Source organism: Coenobita brevimanus, chromosome 55 (assembly GCF_032717465.1).
Source record: "Coenobita brevimanus isolate Jiangsu-jjx chromosome 55, ASM3271746v2, whole genome shotgun sequence".
NCBI classification, from domain to species: domain Eukaryota; kingdom Metazoa; phylum Arthropoda; class Malacostraca; order Decapoda; family Coenobitidae; genus Coenobita; species Coenobita brevimanus.
This window is the reverse complement of record NC_137008.1, coordinates 48,860,722-48,881,359: the sequence shown is the minus strand read 5'-3', so window position 1 is coordinate 48,881,359 and position 20,638 is coordinate 48,860,722. Positions and strand designations below refer to the sequence as shown.

Sequence of the window (20,638 nt, the reverse complement as noted above, 5' to 3'; positions counted from 1 at the left end):
ACTGAAAGTAGAAGGAGAGGTCTATAAAAATGCGGCAATGCAAGCAGAAATAATGAACAAACATTTCCAGTCAGTTTTCACTAATGAAAGTGAGTTTGTGGAAGGGGAGGGAGTGACTAGAAATGTAGTGATAAACGATATAAAAGTGGAAGTACAGGAAATGTATAAATTACTGGAAACTCAAGATGTAAGGAAAGCCCCAGGACCAGATGGAATCTCTAATTGGGTACTGAAGGAATGCAGAAAACAACTGGCGGATAGGATTCACAGTTTAATTGTGTGTTCTCTGGAAGAGGGGAAAGTGCCTCAAGAATAGAAGAGGGCAAATGTGGTACCAATTTATATGGGAGGAAACAGGGAAGAACCCCTGAATTACAGACCAGTGTCCCTAACCAGCATGGTTCCAAATTGTGCGAAAGAATTCTGAAAGATAGATGGATAATATCTCGAAGAGATGAATATTCTGGCTGATTGTCAGTTTGGATTTAGAAGTGGAAGGTCATGTGTGTCCAACTTGTTGAGCTTTTACTCAAGAGCGATTGACGTGCTACAGGAAAGAGATGGTTGGGTGGATTGTGTGTATTTAGATTTGGAGAAGGCCTTCGACAAGGTACCACATAACAGACTAATGTGGAAACCAGAGCATATAGGAGGACTGAAGGGGACCCTCCTGCAATGGATGAGAGACTTTTTGACAGACAGACAAATGAGGACAGTAATAAAGGATAGGATGTCTGGAAGGAGAGAAGTGGAGTCCCACAGGGCTCGGTGTTGGTGCCAGTAATGTTCCTGCTTTATGGAAATAATATGGAAGATGGAGTGAACAGTTAAGTAAGTGTGTTTGCTGATGATGCAAAGATCATGAGGAAGCTAGAGGTTGAGGAGGATTGTAAAATGCTGTAGGAGGATCTGGATAGGAAACACGATTGGAGCCGGATGTGGGAAATGAAATTTAATGCAAAGAAATGTAAAATATTGGAAATGGGTAAAAGTACCAAGAGGCCATCATTGAATTATCTGATGGGTAATGAACCAATCACAAAAGTAAGAGAAGAGAAAGATTTGGGAGTGCTGGTCCAGGACAGTTTGTCACCTGAAAAACACATTAACAAGGCAGTTAGAGAGACGTATAAACTCCTGACTAATATAAGAGTAGCTTTTCATTATATGGATGAGGAGATGATGAAAAAATTGATAGTTGCCATGATTCGCCCCAGGTTAGAATATGCAGCAGTAGTGTGGTCCCCACACAAAAAGAAAGATATAAACAAGACTGAGAAAATACAAAGAACAGCAACCAAAATAGTCCCCAGTCTAGCAGATCTGTCATATAGAGAGAGGATGGAAAATCTGAATTTGCCTTCCTTAAAAGAAAGGAGAAAGAGAGGAGACATGATTGCAGTGTTCAGGACTATGGTGGGAGAAGATAAAATTGACAAAGAAGATCTGTTTGTATGGGATAAGACAGTAACAAGGGGACATGGAATGAAACTCAAGAAACCAAGCTGCTTGAAGGATATCAAGATATATAGTTTTCCCTATACAGTAGATGTATAGACCTGTGGAACAGTCTGGACAAAGAGATCGTCCATTCTAAAAACTTAAAAGAGTTTAAAGCTAAATTTGACTTATTGAGAAACAGAGACGGGACCCCACGAGCGTAGCTCATTTCCTGTATATCACAATTAGGTAAATACACACACACACACACACAGCATAAATTATGTAACTGAACTGGACAGACCAGTGGTGGTACTGTGAGCAGTAACAGTTTGGCATCACAGTATATAAAATTATGGAATTCAGCTAAGAACTACACCTCCTGAGACTAAAATATAGTCATGTAATAGGCTTGACAGCACAATGGAAAAAAGAAGACATTAATTTCTTGGGAAAAATAGCAAAAAGATAATGCAGTACCTCCTAATGCAACCACATAACAGTGATAACCAAACTCATAGGTTACATAAACAGCAACGGAATTACAGTGTATCAAAAATCAAATACAAATTATTAAAATAAAATTAAAATAAAGGCAGAGCCAATTTCCCTCTGTGCAATGTTCAACACATGCATAATGACTCACCAGCGTCTGCGCAAGCCACATCTTCCAATCAGGAGGGGGGTAGTTGTCCCCCAAGATGGAGATGTCAGGATACTTCTCACGCAGGATGCTGGCATACTGCTCAAACACCTTCTTGTACCCTCATGAGTAGCTGCAAAATACAAAAGCCATCACTGACAGCAAGCTTTAAAGGTACAGTATGTTATAATGCAGTACCAATGCAGTAAAAGTACCAGTAATTCCTTACATACATAAGGGCTGGGTACTAAAGACACTCCAACATCCATAACCTTCTCTTGTATTTTTAACCTAGAAAAGCATACAATGGTGCTTGAAGCCCTCTCATGTGACTTCAGTAATGACGCCTGTTGGAGATGATTGTATGCCAATGCTTTGGTGTTGACTGACCAGAATGAAAGGGAGGTGGAAGAAAGACTTAAGAAGTGAAGAGATGGTATGGGGCACAAGGACTTGAGAATAAATGCTGATAAAGCAAAGGTAATGGCATCTAGGGTTGGTGGCAGTACTGTCAAAAAGAAATGGAGTGCTTGTGTACACACAACAAAAAAACTATCGTTACACCTTCTGCGCGATATAAAATGACACACAAATGAAGGTTTTTGATAACAGCCTCCTCCATTGGTATCCCTGCGTGTGTTTGCTGCATATTTATTATAAGCTATATCCATTGCTTCTCCCATGCATATTTCTACCTCGTCCTATTTGGCAAGTCACCCACTGTCAGGCTTACCAACCCTAGCGAGACAGCCAGGTTGTTCAGTATGAAACACATCGGACCCCCCTGTAACGATACGGTAGTTTTTTTGCTGTGTGTACAGTTTGCCACAAAGGCAAGTTATTCCATCTTGTGCAGTGTTTGCAAGAAGTGGGTGCATAAGAGATGCAGTGGTATTATAGGTACACTGTGAGATAATGCTGATTTCATCTGTGAAGTGTGTTGGGGGGAGCATGTGGAGATTCTCAGGTGTGAAAGGATTCATCTTGCTGGCGAGTCTCTTGAATGTGTGAAAAAGTTTTGTTACGTAGGAGACAGGTTACATGCTGAAGCTGGGGTTGGAGCAAGCTGTGGCTAGAGAAAGGAGTGGTTGGAATAAGTTCAGGGAGCTGTTGCCCCTCCTAACACTTGGGGGGCTTTCCCTCTGTGCTAAGGGATCTTTGTATATGGCATGTTTTAAAAGGGAAATGCTGTATGGCAGTAAGACCTCGGCAGTAAAGGAAGAGGATATTCGCAGACTTAAATGTACAGAAGTGGCAGTGATTACATGGATGTGCAATGCGTCCTTGAATGAAAGGCCTTGGGGGGGGTAGGTTTACGATGGAAGAGCTGAGAGCAAGAATAGGGTTGAAGTGCATTAATGTTGTGATGAGAAAGGGTAGATTGGGATGGTCTGGGCATGTGGAGAGGATGGGGGATGACAATTGGGTGCAGAAAATGAGAAGTGAGAACACTGGGAGTTGGATTGAGAGAGGCAAACTGAAAAAAACCTGTGACAAGGTCATAGAGAGTGACCTTTATAATAAAGGACTGAACAGGGAGGCTGCTAGAGATTGAGCAGCATGGAAAGCCGCCATTAGGTGACTATCACCAACACATGCAAGCATGTTGGAAGCTTTATAAACGATGCAAAACAAATGAGGCTTTTTTGTTCATTCATTTTTGAAGGCTCCAACATGCTTGCATGCATCGGCCTTGGTCACCTAATGGCGGCTCTCTATGTTGCTCGAGCTCTGGCACCTTCCCTATTCAGTCCCTTATCCCTGAGGTCAAACTCAATGACCTCGTCCCAGGTCTTCTTCAGTCACCTCTTGCAACCCTACCTCTAACATTAACACTTCTCACTTTCTGCACCCAATTATCATCCTCCATCCTCTCCACATGCCCAAACCATCTCAATCTACCTATCCCCATTACAACAACAATACACTCCAGTCCTATCCTACACCTCAACTCTTCCATTGTAAATCTAGTCCCCCCCAAGCCTCACACTCTGGGATCCACCGCACATCCACCTAATAACTGTTATTTCAGTATGTTTGAGCCTGTGAATATCCTAATCCTTTACTGCCCAAGTCTCACTACCATACAGCACTACACTCCTAACACATGCTGGATATAAAGATCCCTTAGCACGGAGGGAGGGCCCCCTCATTGTCAGTAGAGTCAACAACTCCCTGAACTTCTTCTAACCACTTCTCACTCTTGCCACAGCTTGCTCCATCCCACCTCTAGCACATAAACATGTCTCCCAAATAACAGGACTCTTTCACACACCTAAAGCCCTGGTCACACAGGCGACTCAAGGTCCAATCGTCGAGCGACTCAAGGTCATGTCTTAGTTGGCTCCCACGCCTCCCGACTGTCCCTGAAACTGCTCTGCTCACGACTGTCTAATGACTGCGTCATGACTGCCTCAAGACCAGTTGTGACGTCCTCAAGAATGCAACAAGATCACGAGGCGACTGCGAGGCGATGGGGCTAGGAGTCTTCAAATTTGAAATTTGACAAATTTTTGTCAGCCACGACCGTGACACAACCACCCACAAATGCAAGACGACTGCATGACGCGTTTGGGGAATGCACCCTGACCCCCCCACAACACCCCCATGACCGACCCATGGGGCACGGCATCACACCTGGACCACCAATGACACCCAGCAAGGGGACGGGGCATCACGACTGGACCACCAATGACACCCAGTGTGGGGCAGGGAATCACACCTGAACCACCAGTGACACCCAGCATGGGGAGGGGCATCACACCTATACCACCCATGACACCCAGCGCATCACCATGGACCTCTCCTGTGTCTAGTCAGTTGATGAGGGACATGCAGTCGTAATGTTTTTTTTGTCGGCGACAGCATCACGACATGCAACGACTGCATCACGACGCATCCGATTGAGCTAAGACTGCTTCACGACTGACGTATGACACTCCCGACTGTGACGCAACTGTGACACGACTTTTGGCAAGTCGTAAGGCGGCCATGATTTTTTAACACAAGCATTAAAAAATTGTGAGGCCCGATGTGTCGTCCCAGTGGCTCACGAGCACCCGAAAGAGTCCGGGCTTTGCCGGTGAATCAAGGGACGATCGATGAAAAAATGCATTACGACCGTTACTTGCGTGGCGGTCGGACATTGAGTTGCTTATGTGTGACTGGGGCTTAATCCTTAGCGGCCGAGGGGTTCCTGGCAGCTGCACACTCCTCCCTACGGGCGATTTCCGAGATTTTGGAAAAAATACCCTTACTTCAAACCCTTATATCTGACAAACTATAATTCAATAAAAGTTCATAAGACTCAATAATTCTTTCTCTTTCCAATGAAGGTACCCCGAGGTCTCTAGGTGGTCCCGTCGATGAGTATGGATGAGTTGAAAACGAGTGGTTTTTCACATTTTGGCATGCGGCTCCAAGCGTGCGCCACTGGCAACAGCCTTGGCCCGGGCCGGCTAGTGTTGGCAACACTGACTGCAGTGGTGATTGTAACACTGCCCATGTGTCCTTGGAATGCGGAATATTCCACTCGTTTTTTCTACTCCTCCTTACTCACCGCCGTGAAAATGAGTCATCTCCCAGTTCATGTGGCTCACCCAAGGATTTACCACCCACACCACCATGCCACTATGCCTTGTAGGTGTGTGGGAAAGGAAATATCTCATCGTTTTTCTGTGCTCACTTCTTCCATAAATAATCATATTTCTCCTTTACTAAGACACTTAGAACTGCACTTTACATCACGATTACAGGTAATTGCACTTTGACAAGTAAGTGCTGTTGCTCTTTCACGCATGATCGTAGAGTATGAGGTAATTATTTGTACTGTAAATCAGACTGCTTTGTACTAATCAGGGTTATAGTGAAAACCATATAAATGTTTTACACAACTAACATTATTTGTACTTCACACCATAGATACACTGATGCTCATATTTGGCACAATCCCCCTGAGTATTAAGTGAAATAATTTCAGTAAAGCGAAGCAGGTATTGTTCACTGTGGGCCCCTCACAAGTGGTTTTCTTTCAGGTAACAGGTAGGCAAACTCAAGGTATATCCAATAATTTTCTAACCAATATCCAATAAACAGTATCAACTCCTGTATTGCACTTACTATAAATCACTTATATGCACCTGTAGAACTTATAAAAGACTTATATCTTAGCACTTTCTACAATTCACTTATAATATCACACACTTCACTCATTTATGAAAATACACAAACTTCTGCACTCCTGTACACTATTTACACTTCCCCACACACCTGCTCAGTACTCATACCACTCCCAAAGGGCCTGATTGTGGAGATTCCATCCTTGAAGTGGTAGGCTGAGGTATGGGAGAGCGCTGGATGAAGATACGTCGGCAAGCAGGCGGCGAGAGTGTGGGGGAAACGGCTCAGCGGCATTTTTTTCCACAGATGACTGCCAGGTCCGTGTCACTTTCCTGATGTCCTGGGTAATCATGCGCCTCCTCATCGCCGAAATCATCACTCTCGTAGGCTGTCCCTTCCTCCTGGAGAAGTCAGAGAGCCCTCTCTGACGTTGGAGGGCGAGTAGGGGTTGGAGGGCGAGAGAGCTCGCTCTCCACATTGTAGCTTTTTTTTCCTCAGAGGACGTACTCTAGCTGAGTGCATGAGAGGAGACAGTATCGTCAAGGGCACGTCCTACGGCACTATCACTAAGCCCTTTACGTGGCACTAAGGCTGAATTTTCGCGGGGGTTTATGAGAAAATTGGCCCTTCATGCGGTGGGACGGAATCGGATGATGTCAAGGAAGATGACATGGCTCCTCTCGCTACCACTGCCGAGCACAAACTGAACCGAGCAACTGCGGGGTACCTGGGGGTCCTTCCTATCCCGTAGGTATCACAGAAAATGGTCCCGCACTCAAACAGTGGCGGGAAGGTGAGTGCAGTATATCGTCAACCAGCGGCCCTCCACGCCCTGAATCCTGTTGTGCATACACGTCAGCCAGCGGATAGGGGTTAAGAGACTTCACCAGCAAGTTCAATCTTTTCATGCCTGACAATCTCCACCTGCTCTCCCCAACATCCCTCACATATGAAATCAGCATTATCTTACAGTCTACCTCTAATACTACTACATCTCTTATGCACCAACTTATCAGACACTGCACAAGATGGAATTACTTCCCATGCCCTTGTGTCAAATTGCACATGGCCACTCTCCCTCTTCTTTGACAGTTCCGTCACCAACCCTAGATACATCACCTTTATTTTATCTGCATTTACTCTTAAGCCCTTGTGCCCCATACCATCTCTCCATTTCCTACATCTTTCTTCTGCCTCCTTTCATTCTCTGCAAGCAACACCAAATCATTTGCATACACATCTCCAAAGGAGTCCAGTCATGTGATAGGGTTTCAAGTACCAAAATAAACAACAAGGGACTTAAAACTGACCCCTGGTGCACACTAACATTCACAGAAAACTCTTCACTCAAATTTCCATTCACCCTTACCTGCTCATAACAACCTTACATGGTCATAACAACCCTAACCGGCCACTCCTTGATCCCAAGCTTTCTCATTGCTCACTTCACCACCTCTCTAAGGACTATCTATGGCCGTCCCCAAATCAACAGAAAGTACAGTTCCTAAAATGCGTGGCTTACAACGTAGTGCCCCCGAGATGGAAGTGGGGGAGGAATACCATAGTGCCCCCGACAACGAGGCGAGTGGTATACAGCCCAGTGTGCCCGGGAACATACCGACACCCCTACCCTGACCCCACGGAGTAGCCGCCACCAGTCGAAGGGATACACAGCAACAACGACATATGTCAGCCCGGGCCGTGTGCCCCTATGTCACCCAGCCGTCGCGCCATCACCATCGTAGGAGAAAGACACTACCTTCAGGGAGTGGGATTGCTGAATCAGCTAGGGGTGGAGTTGCTCTCATAACTCCAGACAGCGCCCCTCAGGAGACGGCCTACTGCCGCTCCCGCCCTCGCCAGACGGCCAATTGCCGCTCCGAAGGTGCCCCTAAAGAGATGGCCTACTGCCGCTCCTCCCTCCTGCAGAAGGAGACGGCCTACTGCCGCTCCCACCTTCGCCAGACGGCCTACTGCCGCTCCGAAGGTGCTGCCCTGGAGACGGCCTACTGCCGCTCCCACCTTCGCCAGACGGCCTACTGCCGCTCCGAAGGTGCTGCCCTGGAGACGGCCTACTGCCGCTCCCACCTTCGCCAGACGGCCTACTGCCGCTCCGAAGGTGCTGCCCTGGAGACGGCCTACTGCCGCTCCCCTCTCCGGCCGAAGGAGATGGCCTACTGCCGCTCCCGCCTTCGTCAGACAGCCAATTGTCGCTCCGAAGGTGGTGCCCTCGAGATGGCCTACTGCTGCTCCTCCCTCCGGCAGAAGGAGACGGCCTACTGCCACTCCCGCCTTCGTCAGACAGCCAATTGCCGCTCCGAAGATGTTGCCCGAGACGGCCTACTGCCGCTCCCGTCTTCGCCAGATGGCCCACTGCCGCTCCCGCCTTCGCCAGATGGCCCACTGCCGCTCCGAAGGTGCTGCCCCTGAGACGGCCAATTGCCGCTCCTCCCTCCTGAAGCAGGAGACGGCCTACTGCCGCTCCTGCTTTCGTCAGACGGCCTACTACCGCTCCGAAGGTGTACAGAGGTGCGCTGACTCCCACACTCAGGCCACGGCCAATTGCTGGGCCCTGGCACCTACTAGTCGTGCCCCTGGGCAGCCACGGCCAATTGCCAGGCCCCACGGACAAAAGGAGGTATTGAGTGAGTCATCGCCCCGGCAGGAGACAAGAGCCCGGACCTCCCGTACCAGAGCATCCCAGCCAGGCCTCACAGTCTCCCCTGGCCTCCGCTCCCTACGCCTGGCTCTGGAGCAGACTCACCTGACGGAGTCCTTCCCTGTCGGCGCCCCTAGACTCTGGGGACCGCAGTCCTCAGCCTCTCCAGACCCTCCCCAGGATGCCCGGGCGTGATCTCCCTATGCCCCCAAGACGGTGTAAGACTCCCACCTCCGGCCGAGACTTACACCAGAGGTTTCTGGAGCTGTTCGGCCCCAGTCCTGAGGGCCACACCCCTAAGCCCAGCCCTGAGACTGTGGGCCCCTTCCCCACCTGTAGCCCCAGACGCAAGAGGACGCCCCTACGAGTTGTCCCGTGCCCTCTCGGCACGCCTCCCCTTGGCGGTGCCCCTACCCCGGCAGAATTGACGCTGGCGTGTTTCTCCCCCGCCCCCCACGATGAGTGACTCATGATAAGTGTGGTGATGCCCCACTAATAAGTGAAAGTGATTTAGGTTAAGTGTGACTTTGCCGAACCTAGCGTAACAAAATACAGTGACTTAATATAGTGAATATCAGGGCAAGTAAGATCACAGTGAAGGAGTAAAGGACGAGTGTATAAACCAAGATCTGATGAATCAGACTTGCAAGTGACGCCCTTCGTACAAAACTAGTAAGACTGTGCCTCCTGAAAATCCCTCTGTAATAAGACCCTCCTACTACCGTAGGCCCTAAGGAAATAATAAGAGAAAGTGTTAGTAATATTCCCCCACTCATGTTACCCGTAAATTCTCTATGCCACTTCCCCTTCCCAATATTTAGTGTGAGCGCGAACAAGAAATAGAATCAATTGCCAAAGCCCCTTTGCTATTGGAAAATATTTAATTCAAATTATTAATATTCACTCATCCCCAGTATTACCATAACTCTGTTCTGACCCGCTGCAAGTCACTCCCCTCGCCCCCCCTCCCCCCCTCTCTGTGAGACTCACTCCTCGCGCCACACGCGCGCCCATATTCACTGTACACTTAATACACTAGACTTACTTGTGTTGGCATCAGTATCAGATAAGCCAGTATCCTGCGAGATACGAATATCCTAGTTAAGAATTTATTTCTTTGCTACATATTGTGTTGTAATATCTGCTGCCTTTTGTCCTGTGTCTGACTGTGGTAATATAAATGTAAAGGTTATTGCCTGAAGTTTTTGTGTCCTGCCTCTCTTTATTGCACTAAGCCCCGGTCTCGAAAGAGGACCCCGCTACACGTTAGGTGTTCTAGTACCGAGAAGTTGAGCCTATTTCACCTAGCATTACAGTTCCCTTTTCCTTCCAATATATATTTTTTTTGAAGTTGTTGAACAACGAATATGGCATCAGTGGTACCTTTGCCAGGCTTAAACCCAAACTGCATCTCATCATTATTCACACTTTCTCTAATCATACCATCTAAAACTCCCTCCATTATCTTCATCATCTGATCTAAAAACTTTATGCCTCTATTATTCTCTCTTTCCAGGGCATCACCCTCCCCCTTGTACACATTTACAATTGAGGCATCTAGCAGCAGAGTGACGTATGCACTAGGGGGTTACTTTCAAGTAACTAAAGCTTAAATTCAAAGAATGTGAACATAAAAGGTGTAAAGAAAAAACTAATATTGTTTTATATCAATGTAATGCTCTCAAAAAATGCAATTTAATGAATCCATTGTTTAGAAAAAATAACAAACAAAAACCAAAACCAAACACAAATGCACACACCCCCATTGGGGGTCATACACAAAATATTAACATGGGTTATAATTATGCGAGCCATATAAAAATAAACATAAAAATTAATAAACTTTGAAAGTTTTATATTAATAATGCAATTTCTTGATTTTTGATTAATTTTTATATTGTAAATTTTTAATTAAAAGCACTCAGAGCACTCAAAATGGGCAGAGGACAGTGCAGCCCATCAACCACATGCAAGGTTTAGGGGGACACTGGTGGGGGACTGGCTGAGGCTGGGGGCTAGTACTGAGACGCGGCCTCCCAATGGCTAGCCGCTCGTGGCCCATATGTCCTTCTGCCATGTGGGAGCAACTTCCTCTATGGGTTTTCAAGGCCTAAAACACGCCAAGCTTGCCCATCTGCCAGCCAGCCATAAGGGTCCTTTTTGTATGTAGCTTTATACAGGAAGGATCTAGAAGGCTCCACCTACATATTGGCAGGAATAACTCACCATCGGCCATTTTTGGCGCATGTCACTCTGCCGCTAGACGCCTCAATTACACTCTTCAGCCAATCATCTGAGACAATACACTCAAATATAATCGTACTTATCAGGTCAGTGACTAACCTCACTCCTATATCTCCTGAGGCTTTCGACATTTCAGCAGTCAACCCAGATAAACCTGCTGCCTTCCCCACCTGCATCCTGCCTTTGTCCCACTCACAGTAGCAGCATCAATCAAAGGCCAAGGGCCAAACACTGGATCTGCTAGCTCCAAACCTTCCTTGTCCCAGTCAAACTCCTCACTCAACAACCGGCTGTAATGCTCTCTCCATGCGTCTTTCATATCCCCACTGTTCACCATTACCCTTCCTTCATCACTCTTCACATACTGCTCACGTATGATATCCCTATTCTCCCTCTTCATCTTGTGATGCCCGATCCCTTTTATTGGATGTTGTTGTTTGAGGCTGACTTACAACGAGCACCACAATTGTATCCCTAGGGTTCGTTCGACCCTTATCCTGATAATGTTGGACTAACTGTGGAATCGGTTGGGATCCGAGATTATTCAAAATTAATTTAATTCTCTCTATCAAATATCACACACAAGGAAAATTGGCCGTTCTGAATAATTACTAAGAGGAAAGAAATTTGGTAGCTTCATCGTGAGTAGTGTAACAATGAGAATTTTTAGGTAGCGTAACAATAACAACTTTGGGTTGCGTGACAATGCAATAACAGAACTTTATACTCCCAAAACCAATTCAGCACAGGGGTCGAAAACAATTCCCACCAAGGCACGTGGGTTATGAGAAGAAGTTATACAGGATTTGAGAGATATAAGAGAGGAATGACAATGAAACTCAATAAACTTTTCAAAATGCTGAATTTACTAATATCTCTCCTTTCTTTAAATCACATTACATTATACTATTCAATTTACTAATAAATGACAAATTGATTTTTCTCTAAGAAATGTAACTTTACTTTTTGATAGAACTCTAGACTTTTCAATCATTTAACATTTTATGCCAACGGCCATACCACGTTGAGTACACCGCTTCCTGTCCGATCAGCGAAGTTAAGCAACGTTGGGTCTGGTTAGTACCTGGATCGGTGACCGCCTGGGAACACCAGATGCTGTTGGCATCCCTACGTGTCAAGTGGGGTTGGTGGAGGATTAGTGCCCCTCCCTGTAAAACAGTTAACTCTAAGCCCCTGGCCACCCCATTTGGGATACATGGCGTCTGGCAATGAAAGAACATTTTATTTATTCACAGTACACAGAATTTTCTCCACAACGAATTTTATACAGGCACATATACCTCAGTTAGCCAACAAATGTTATTACTCTTTAGATCTCACTCCTCCCCAACATCAGTGAAACTTAACATCTTGGACGAGTTGGTAACCCTTTTGAAAGACGGTACTTCTGACCAAACATTTTACCACCTACATTACACTTGGAATCCTTCACTCCTGAATGAATTATCAGGTGCTGAGTGAGATTACGCTTCCTACCAAACAGTTCGCCACATTCAGTACACTCGTGGGCATATAGGGCTTTCTCCGAGCACATCAGGCGAGGGAGTTTGCCTTGGGGACTTAGGGGTGCTCTCCGAGCTCACCTGGCGAGGGAGAGTTCTAGGCCGTGCCCAGAAGAAACGTTACACCCGACTCCATCAATACACTATATACCAAAAGAAAAATCACGACTATTCTCCTTTCACAAGACAAATTCACTAAACAATTACATAATCAAAAGAACTAATCACTGTGTTTTGTGTAAATGGTGAGTGCACAATGTAAATCCTAACGAACTTTGCTAGGGCGGTTACAATATGGCGGTTAGAGGGAGTTTTTGAGGTGGCGTATTCACAGCATCACTACAGTCTCACTACAACTTAGGTCACAACGGCACACATAATATCACTGAACTTTCACAACGCCAGTATGAACAAGGGGGAAGGGAAGAAAACAGAGTAATGAAACTCACCTGTACGTGGCACGGAGACAAAACTGACAGTGAGCCAGAAGCTGGCTAACACCCCCTCTGCTACTCTTCTACGCGGGAAACTAAACGACTTGGATGACGTGTAGAGTACTTTTGCTTTACCCCATATGAGGGTCACAATTCTAAACTTCTGATTCTGAATGGATGCAGATATTAATTTTCTTTACTCGCAATCTGACAGGGAAAATTTAGTTATTCTAATTATCCCACACAAAGAGTCGTAAGCTGAATCAACAGCAGTCGCTAGCTTCCTCTCGGCGGAGGAATACATTACCCAACTATTACGTCATGTCCTCGGGTACTAGCTAACTAAAATTTTTAACGACTTTCCCCCTCTATACAATATTATTTCTTCTATAAGCATGTTAGTCGACAACATTATGACTTTACTATGATTGCATGAGATCTGATTTAATAGAAAATGAGTACAGACGATACGCCACTCAAATTCCCCATGTATGCCTCCAGCAAAGCTTCACCTACAACATGTACAAATATTCTTAAGGACTAGCACAGCATAAATGAGATTTATGATCTTACAGCTACAGAAATAATAATAAAAAGAACATGTATTAACTACTAGGTACAAGCATGTTTCTATACCTTAAGCCTAGAATGGATTAGGATAAACACTTGCAAATGTATAGCTTACGTACTAAAGCCTTAACTTACATGACTTTCTCATGTTTTTTCTCTTGTGGCATTACAATCTGAGGCTTGTATGTAAAAAATCGGAGTCAGAAAATGAACCATCAATGATCAAATAAAGAGTTCGAAGTGATACCAAAGTGCCAATAGGGTATCCATAAAAAGTAAACAAACCCAGGTGCTGGGAAAACAACTTAAAATGGAAACTGTTAGTACAGAAATTTCTGATGATTCAGAAGGATTTGAAGGCTTTAAGGGTGAATGAAAACTGAAATTGTTTAAAATGTTATCTATAGAAATTGCATTACTGGAGAGTCGGCTGAAGAAGTTACGACTGAGAGGGAACTGGAAAAAGTTTAGAAAGGCGATACTAGTTTTTTGATGGAACTACAGTAGACCCGTTGCTGTAATGGACTAATCCGGGGGTCACCTGATCCAATAAGATATACAGTACAGTATGGTCCATTACATCCAATGGTCCACCCTGAGGTGGGACTTCATGCACAGATTTTAAAGTACCTGTACAGTGATCCCTTGGTCATCCAGGGCTCTTCTTTGATGAGCCACAGCTCACAAATGCGAGTATTTTTTCCCGTTGGCAAGCAAATTTTACATGCAAGTTGCCTTTTGGCGAGGAGAAAATATATTCACTTCAAAACCCAGTAAACTATAAAATAAGTAAATCTCACTTAAATGAACAAAAAAGTACATTGTGATCGATTATTAAGTCTTACCTTGTCGCCGTTGCGAATGTTTAAAAATAGACCGATGAACATTGCCAAGTGTAGTATCAGCCAGTAGTTCATTATTTTATTCTAGATAAAATGAAGACGTTTTTATTTTCATCGTGCAATAAAAGGAGTTTTGTTATTTAATTAATTATTTCTTCAAGTTCTAGTTAGACGTTATATACCCTGTGGCCACCGTTAATAATCAACAATACACAAGCAACAAACCCCATTATATGATTCTGATCATCACAATGTTTAAATAAACAGATACACTTATTGCTCAAAATATTTTGGCTCACAGTAAGTTTGGCTACTAAAAATCTATTTGGCTCGTAAATCTGAAACCTTAGAGCCAAATGGCTCGCAACCATCGAAAGTTAGCAAGAGCCCTGCATCACAGTTTTCAAATATCGTTGGTAGATGAACTTTCATAGTTCTGTCGCTGAGGGTGCGAAAGTGGATGTATGTGGAATAACTGAAACAAAATGGAGAGGAGAAAGTGTGAGAGAATGGGAGTATGGATGGGGTATATGTGCCGGAGTAGGTGAGAATGAGAGGGCAAAGGAAGGAGTATGTATAGTTGTGAGTAAAAGATGGAAGAGGAGCATAAGACAGTATGGATCAGTTGGGTCAAGGATTGTGTGGGTAAAGTTGAAAGCTGGAACACAAATGTAGGCGATTGTGTGTGTTTATGCACCAACGCAAGATCGTGCTAGAAGAGTGAGAGAAGAGTTCTGGACAAATGTGGAAGTGTGCATGAAAAAGTTTGGAAGGAATGAGAGAGCGTTTTTGATTGGTGATATGAATGGTAAAGTTGGGAATGTGAAGGTGGATGGAACAGTTGGTGAGTGGGGTGTGCCTGCTGAGATAGATGAGAATGGGAGTGTGTTAGTGGACATTTGTGCTGGGAGGGGATTGGTGATAGCCAATACCCTCTCCAGGCATAAAATGATCCACAGGTATACATGGCGAGTGATGAGAAGGGTGGGTGGTGAACTGAATGAAAGGAAGGCAATGATTGATTATGTGTGTGTGGATGAAAGGATGCGAAGATGTGTAATGGATGCAAGAGATTATAGAGGTTGGGGGAGTGGACTTTCTGACCACTACTTGGTGGTGGCCAGAATTAGAATTCAAGTAAGATGGAGGAATAGAAGAAGGGAAAGACGAGAGGAAGGAGTAGTTGCAAGGAGTGTGGAAAGGTTACAAGAGGATGAGAAAAAGGCAGGGTATAAGAGAGAAGTGGAGGAACGATTGGGCAAATATGAATTGGAGCAGATGGGAGACGTGGAAGGTGTGTGTAGGATATTTACAGAAGAAATATGTGCAGCATGTGATGTGGTGTGGGGAAGGAAGAGATGACGGAGGGGGGTGCAAGGAACAGCGTGGTGGACTGAAGAGGTGAAACAGGCTGTGGCACAAAAGAAGAAAGCATACAATGAATGGATGGGAAATAGGGGCGCGGAAGAAGTTGAGAGGCAGAAGAGAGAGTTATATGTAGAAAGAAAGAGAGAGGTGAAAAGATTAGTAAGAGAGAGTAAGAAGAGAGTGGATGAGGAATTTGGAAGGAATTTGAGTGTAAAGTGGAGGGACTGTAAGAAAATGTTCTGGAAAGAGGTGAAAAGAGTAAGACAGGGTGGAAGTGAAGTTAGTAGGGGAGTGAAAGATAAAAATGGCAGATTACTAGTGGAGAAGGGAGAAAAAGTGAGCAGATGGAGAGAACACTTTAAGGAATTGTTGAACACAGAGGATGGAAGTAATGCGAGTATAAGTGGCTGGGGAATGGCTGGGAGGAGGAAGGTGAGAGGACAGGAAGAAATCAGTAGGATAGAAGTTGTGGAAGCAATGAAGAAAGTTAAATTGGGGAAAGTCCCAGGAATTGATGGAGTGTGTGGTGAAATGCTGATGCATGGGGGAGAGATAGTAGTAGAATGGATGTGGAAGATGTGCAGATTGGCCTGGGAGGAAGGTAGAGTCCCGGAGGATAGGAAGTCAGGTATAATTATTCCCTTGTACAAAGGAAAAGGGGAAAAAGAAGTGTGTGGTAATCATAGGGGCATTTGTCTTCTTAGTATAATAGGAAAAGTGTATGGTAGGATACTTATTGACAGAGTTAGAGAAAGAACAGAGAAATTAGTTAGAGAAGAACAGGGAGGCTTTAGGAAGGGAAGAGGTTGTGTAGATCAGATATTCATTCTTAGATCTTTAGTGGAAAAGTATCTAGAGAAGGGAAAGAAGTTGTATACGGCTTTCATGGATTTGGAGAAAGCATATGACAGGGTGGATAGACAAGGATTGTGGGAAGTGTTAAGAATATATGGAGTAGATGGGAAGTTGTTGAATGCTGTGAAGAGTATGTACGATGGTGCAAAGGCTGCAGTGCGTGTGGATGGTGAACTAAGTGAATTTTTCTCTTTGAAAGTTGGGTTGAAACAGGGATGTGTCATGTCTCCATGGTTGTTCAATCTGTACATGGATGGGGTAATAAAAGAGGTACAAGGTAGGGTAGTGGATGTCGGAGTGGCCCTGGTGAGAGAGGATAGTGTTTGGAAACTCCCTGTACTGTTGTTTGCAGATGATACTGTGTTGTTGAGTGAAGACGGAGGGGAGCTGCTTGGTGGATGAGTTTGGGAGAGTGTGTAAGAAACAGAATCTAAAGGTGAATGTAGGGAAGAGTAAAGTGATGGTCTTTGAGAGAGGTGAAGTCAGTGAATGTACATCGAGGATGGTGAGGAATTGGAAAATGTGAGTACGTTTAAGTACTTGGGTAGTGTGATGAGCAAGGATGGAGGTTTGGAGGGCAAAGTGCATGAAAGGGTACAGCAGGGAAGAAAGGTTGCTGGTTCTTTGAAAGCAGTGATAAGAAACAGGGAAGTAAGCATGGAAGTGAAAAAGTTACTACATGACAGTATTGTGATACCAACTCTAACGTATGGAAGTGATGCTTGGACGTTGTTGGAAGAACACAAGTCAAGAGTGAGAGCAGTGGAAATGAGTTATTTAAGAGGAGCCCGTGGAGTCACATGGAGAGACAGGCTGACGAATGAGGATATAAAGGAGCGTTGTGGTGTGGATGTGGATGTGATAGGAAGCGTTATGAGGAACACACTGAGGTGGTTTGGCCGTGTGGAGAGGATGGAGGGTGAAAGACTGACGAAGAGAGTGTATGTGAGTGAGGTGGAGGGGGAGGCCGAGGATGAGATGAAGGGATGGGGTGCAGACGTATATGAGAGAGGGGGGTGTGAGTTGGGAGCAGGGCGACTTGGAGGCGATTTGTTTGTGGCCACCCCAAACGGGATTGAGGCGTCTGGCAATAGATAGATAGATAGAGAGATAGGTTCATGCACACCTAATTATCTGAAATCTGGTAAAAAAATTGTGCTTAGTATAGCTAATAATAAAAAATCAAGCTTCACATCTAAAATGTGCTAAAATTAGTGGATATTTCTCCATCAGATCGCCAACACACCTCGACAGATTTCTATTTTGCATAAATATAGACTTAAAGTACAAACAGCTTAATGCAAAATCAAGCTTCACATCTAAAATGTACTAAAATTAGTGGATATTTCTCCATCAGATCGCCAACACATCTTGACAGATTTCTATTTTGCATAAATATAGACTTAAAGTACAAACAGCTTAATGCAAATGCACTGTAAATCAATATTTATACAAAACTGAAATCTGTCACAGAGAGTTGTTGAGCTAAAGGTCAAGCACTTCTGCTAATTCAGCAAATACAGTACCAGTATTTGCTCTGAATCATGGTTAAGTTAAACAGAATTTTTTGACCAGATTGCAGAAAATTAGGTGTGCATGAACCTATATGGTGATAAAAATTATAATATTTTCCAATTAAAAGTGCTGATTCAGTAAATGACCACCAATTTGGCAATTCATCGCACCCTCCATATCCGATGTTAACAGTAAATATCAGTATCAGAAAAAATGTGAAATATTGGCAATACATCAGTTCAGCAAATCATACCACCAACAGCATTACTCAGAAGAAAAAGGACTATCATATCCTAGGCATTCAAAAACTTGCATGCACCCAATCTCCTTCCCCCGTACCCTTTAAGGTGCAGTCATCAGCAACAAACATATCACAGATGGAACATATTAGCAAATGTTGGCTGAAATACAGAAAACAAAAATATTTATTAATACTTTGCCACACAAGTGTGGCCCTTCCACTTTTACAAATGAAATTAATCTTTCACAGGTTTCCTTATTATACTCCACGGATCTTAATTGTTGTAGGTGGGGGCGCTCACCATCCACTCACTTGATGTAGTGCTGCTCTCGGGTGTCTGCCCTTTCCTCTCCTCCATCCTTCTTTCCATCCATCCTCTTCTGTCTTTCTTTCCTTCATTCTTTCCTCTTTCTTCTGCCTGCGGGTGACTTTACACTCCCTCTTGCGTCTTTCTTTCCTTCATTCTTTCCTCTTCCTTCTGCTTGTGGGTGACTCTACACTGAGTGACAAGCCAAATGGTTTCCTGTACACCAGGAAACCATTTACTATGCTGGGTGGTAACCATATAACCAAATTTTGGCTCCTGGTGGTTTAGTGGGTAATAAAGGTGCTCCAATTGGATTGAGCTGGTGAAGGTTTATATCCAAGGAGTGATTGGGGTTTATTGCTCACGTAATGCCACTCAGGGATGAGTGAGGCTGGCCACTCTCATCTTAAATGCCAGGACCAACTTTCCTAGCCCCGGGCTCCTACACTCCTCATGGGGCAACGTAGGATTAGATGATGGATGGATGGATGGAAGAATTATATTTTACCTGCAAAATACATAAAGACCTGTTTACATCACAAATACCGTCAACCCAACAAAGTTACCACAAGGAGCAAAACTTGCTGCCAGACTCCCTAAATGCACATCTTACTTTTGGTATACAGTATTCCCTCGATCATCCAACATAACAAAGCCAAAGGCATGTCCGGATAATGGACTTCTCCCCAGACCCCTTTTCGAACATAACCTAACTTTGAAACCCAATGTAAAAGGCCGCTACAGTATATCATACAACACTTGTTCCTGTTGTTTAACGCTACTCTATCTGGTCAAGCAGACGTATAAACCACAGCCAAGCAATTACCATGGTCAAGCAGACCCATCAAGCAGAGACAAGCAATCACCTAGGGCCATACCCTGCAGTGACCATAATTTCCACCCAGACACATGCATTTTGTCTGGATAAAATGGAAAAATGTACAAATAATGGTTTTGAATGGCCAGATCACAGCATCCGGGTATTGGATCATCCGGATAGTGGCCTTCCGGATAATAGAGGGATTACTTTTCAAGTTCCCTCCTGGTGGGTTTGGAAAATTTCAGATAACTGTCAAGTTAAAAGAGGTTGTTATGACATTAAATTCAGTAAGATAGAACTAATTAGAATTTGGCCTGATAGGTATTCAGGAGCTATCTAGGTTAGATTAGGTGGCAATCCTGGGTGGTAAAGCCTCTCAGCTGAGATAAGCTAGGTCAGGATACATTAGGTTAGGCTAGAACAGGAGTGAGCAATCAACAGCCCATGGGCCTGACCTGGCCAATAAACCGAATCTGACCAGCCCACCAGTATGCTCTACTAATTTTTAAAAATATCCCCATTTTTCACTTAGTATTGGCTGTTAATCACTATGGCAAACACGTAATAGTTAGTTTGTTCGAAAAAGTGCATATTCGAACAGATTTGAGCTAAGATTAGGAGGCTATGACATGCTACACCAAGCGCTCAGTGATCCAGCGCTGCCAAATGAGCAAATTATTATCGCTCAGTGCAATAATTTTGCCTGTGTGATAAACAATACATGCATGGTTACATTCAATCACTTTATGATTATTATTATTAAGAAGTGGGATCTGCCAGTTAGGTAGTCGAGAAGTTTCTCACTAATTCCCATTGTTTACCTTGGTTTCAGTATGAGTCAGAGTTGTCAGTTTGCCCGATGTTTGTGATTGTAGTTGTTTCATAAGTCATGCATTAATTTTTGTGCTCTTTTTCTTTATGATGTTTTATGTGATTGTTTGTATGCTAAATAATTTAAAGTGTTGTGCAGTGCAAGAAACTCTGGCATGTTTTGGATATCTCCGAGTTGGCAACTGTTGTTCTTATAAAATGTAGAGGCTTCGAGAGTAATGCAAAGC

General features: G+C 44.3%; 1 protein-coding gene and 1 non-coding gene across 2 annotated transcripts in view; one reads left to right on the top strand and one right to left on the bottom strand.

Moving 5' to 3' along the window:
* SelT (selenoprotein T) overlaps positions 1–20,638 on the bottom strand; it is a 60,843-nt gene that overhangs the window by 27,020 nt on the left and 13,185 nt on the right. Inside the window, exon 2 of the mRNA XM_080273527.1 lies at positions 2,087–2,216. Coding sequence (XP_080129653.1) covers positions 2,087–2,107 — 21 coding nt within the window. The 5' untranslated portion in view covers positions 2,108–2,216. The remainder of the gene's footprint in view (positions 1–2,086; positions 2,217–20,638) is intronic.
* Positions 12,112–12,230, top strand: LOC145401556 (5S ribosomal RNA). The gene has a single exon (XR_013897644.1). It is a non-coding gene; the product is annotated as a 5S ribosomal RNA (ribosomal RNA).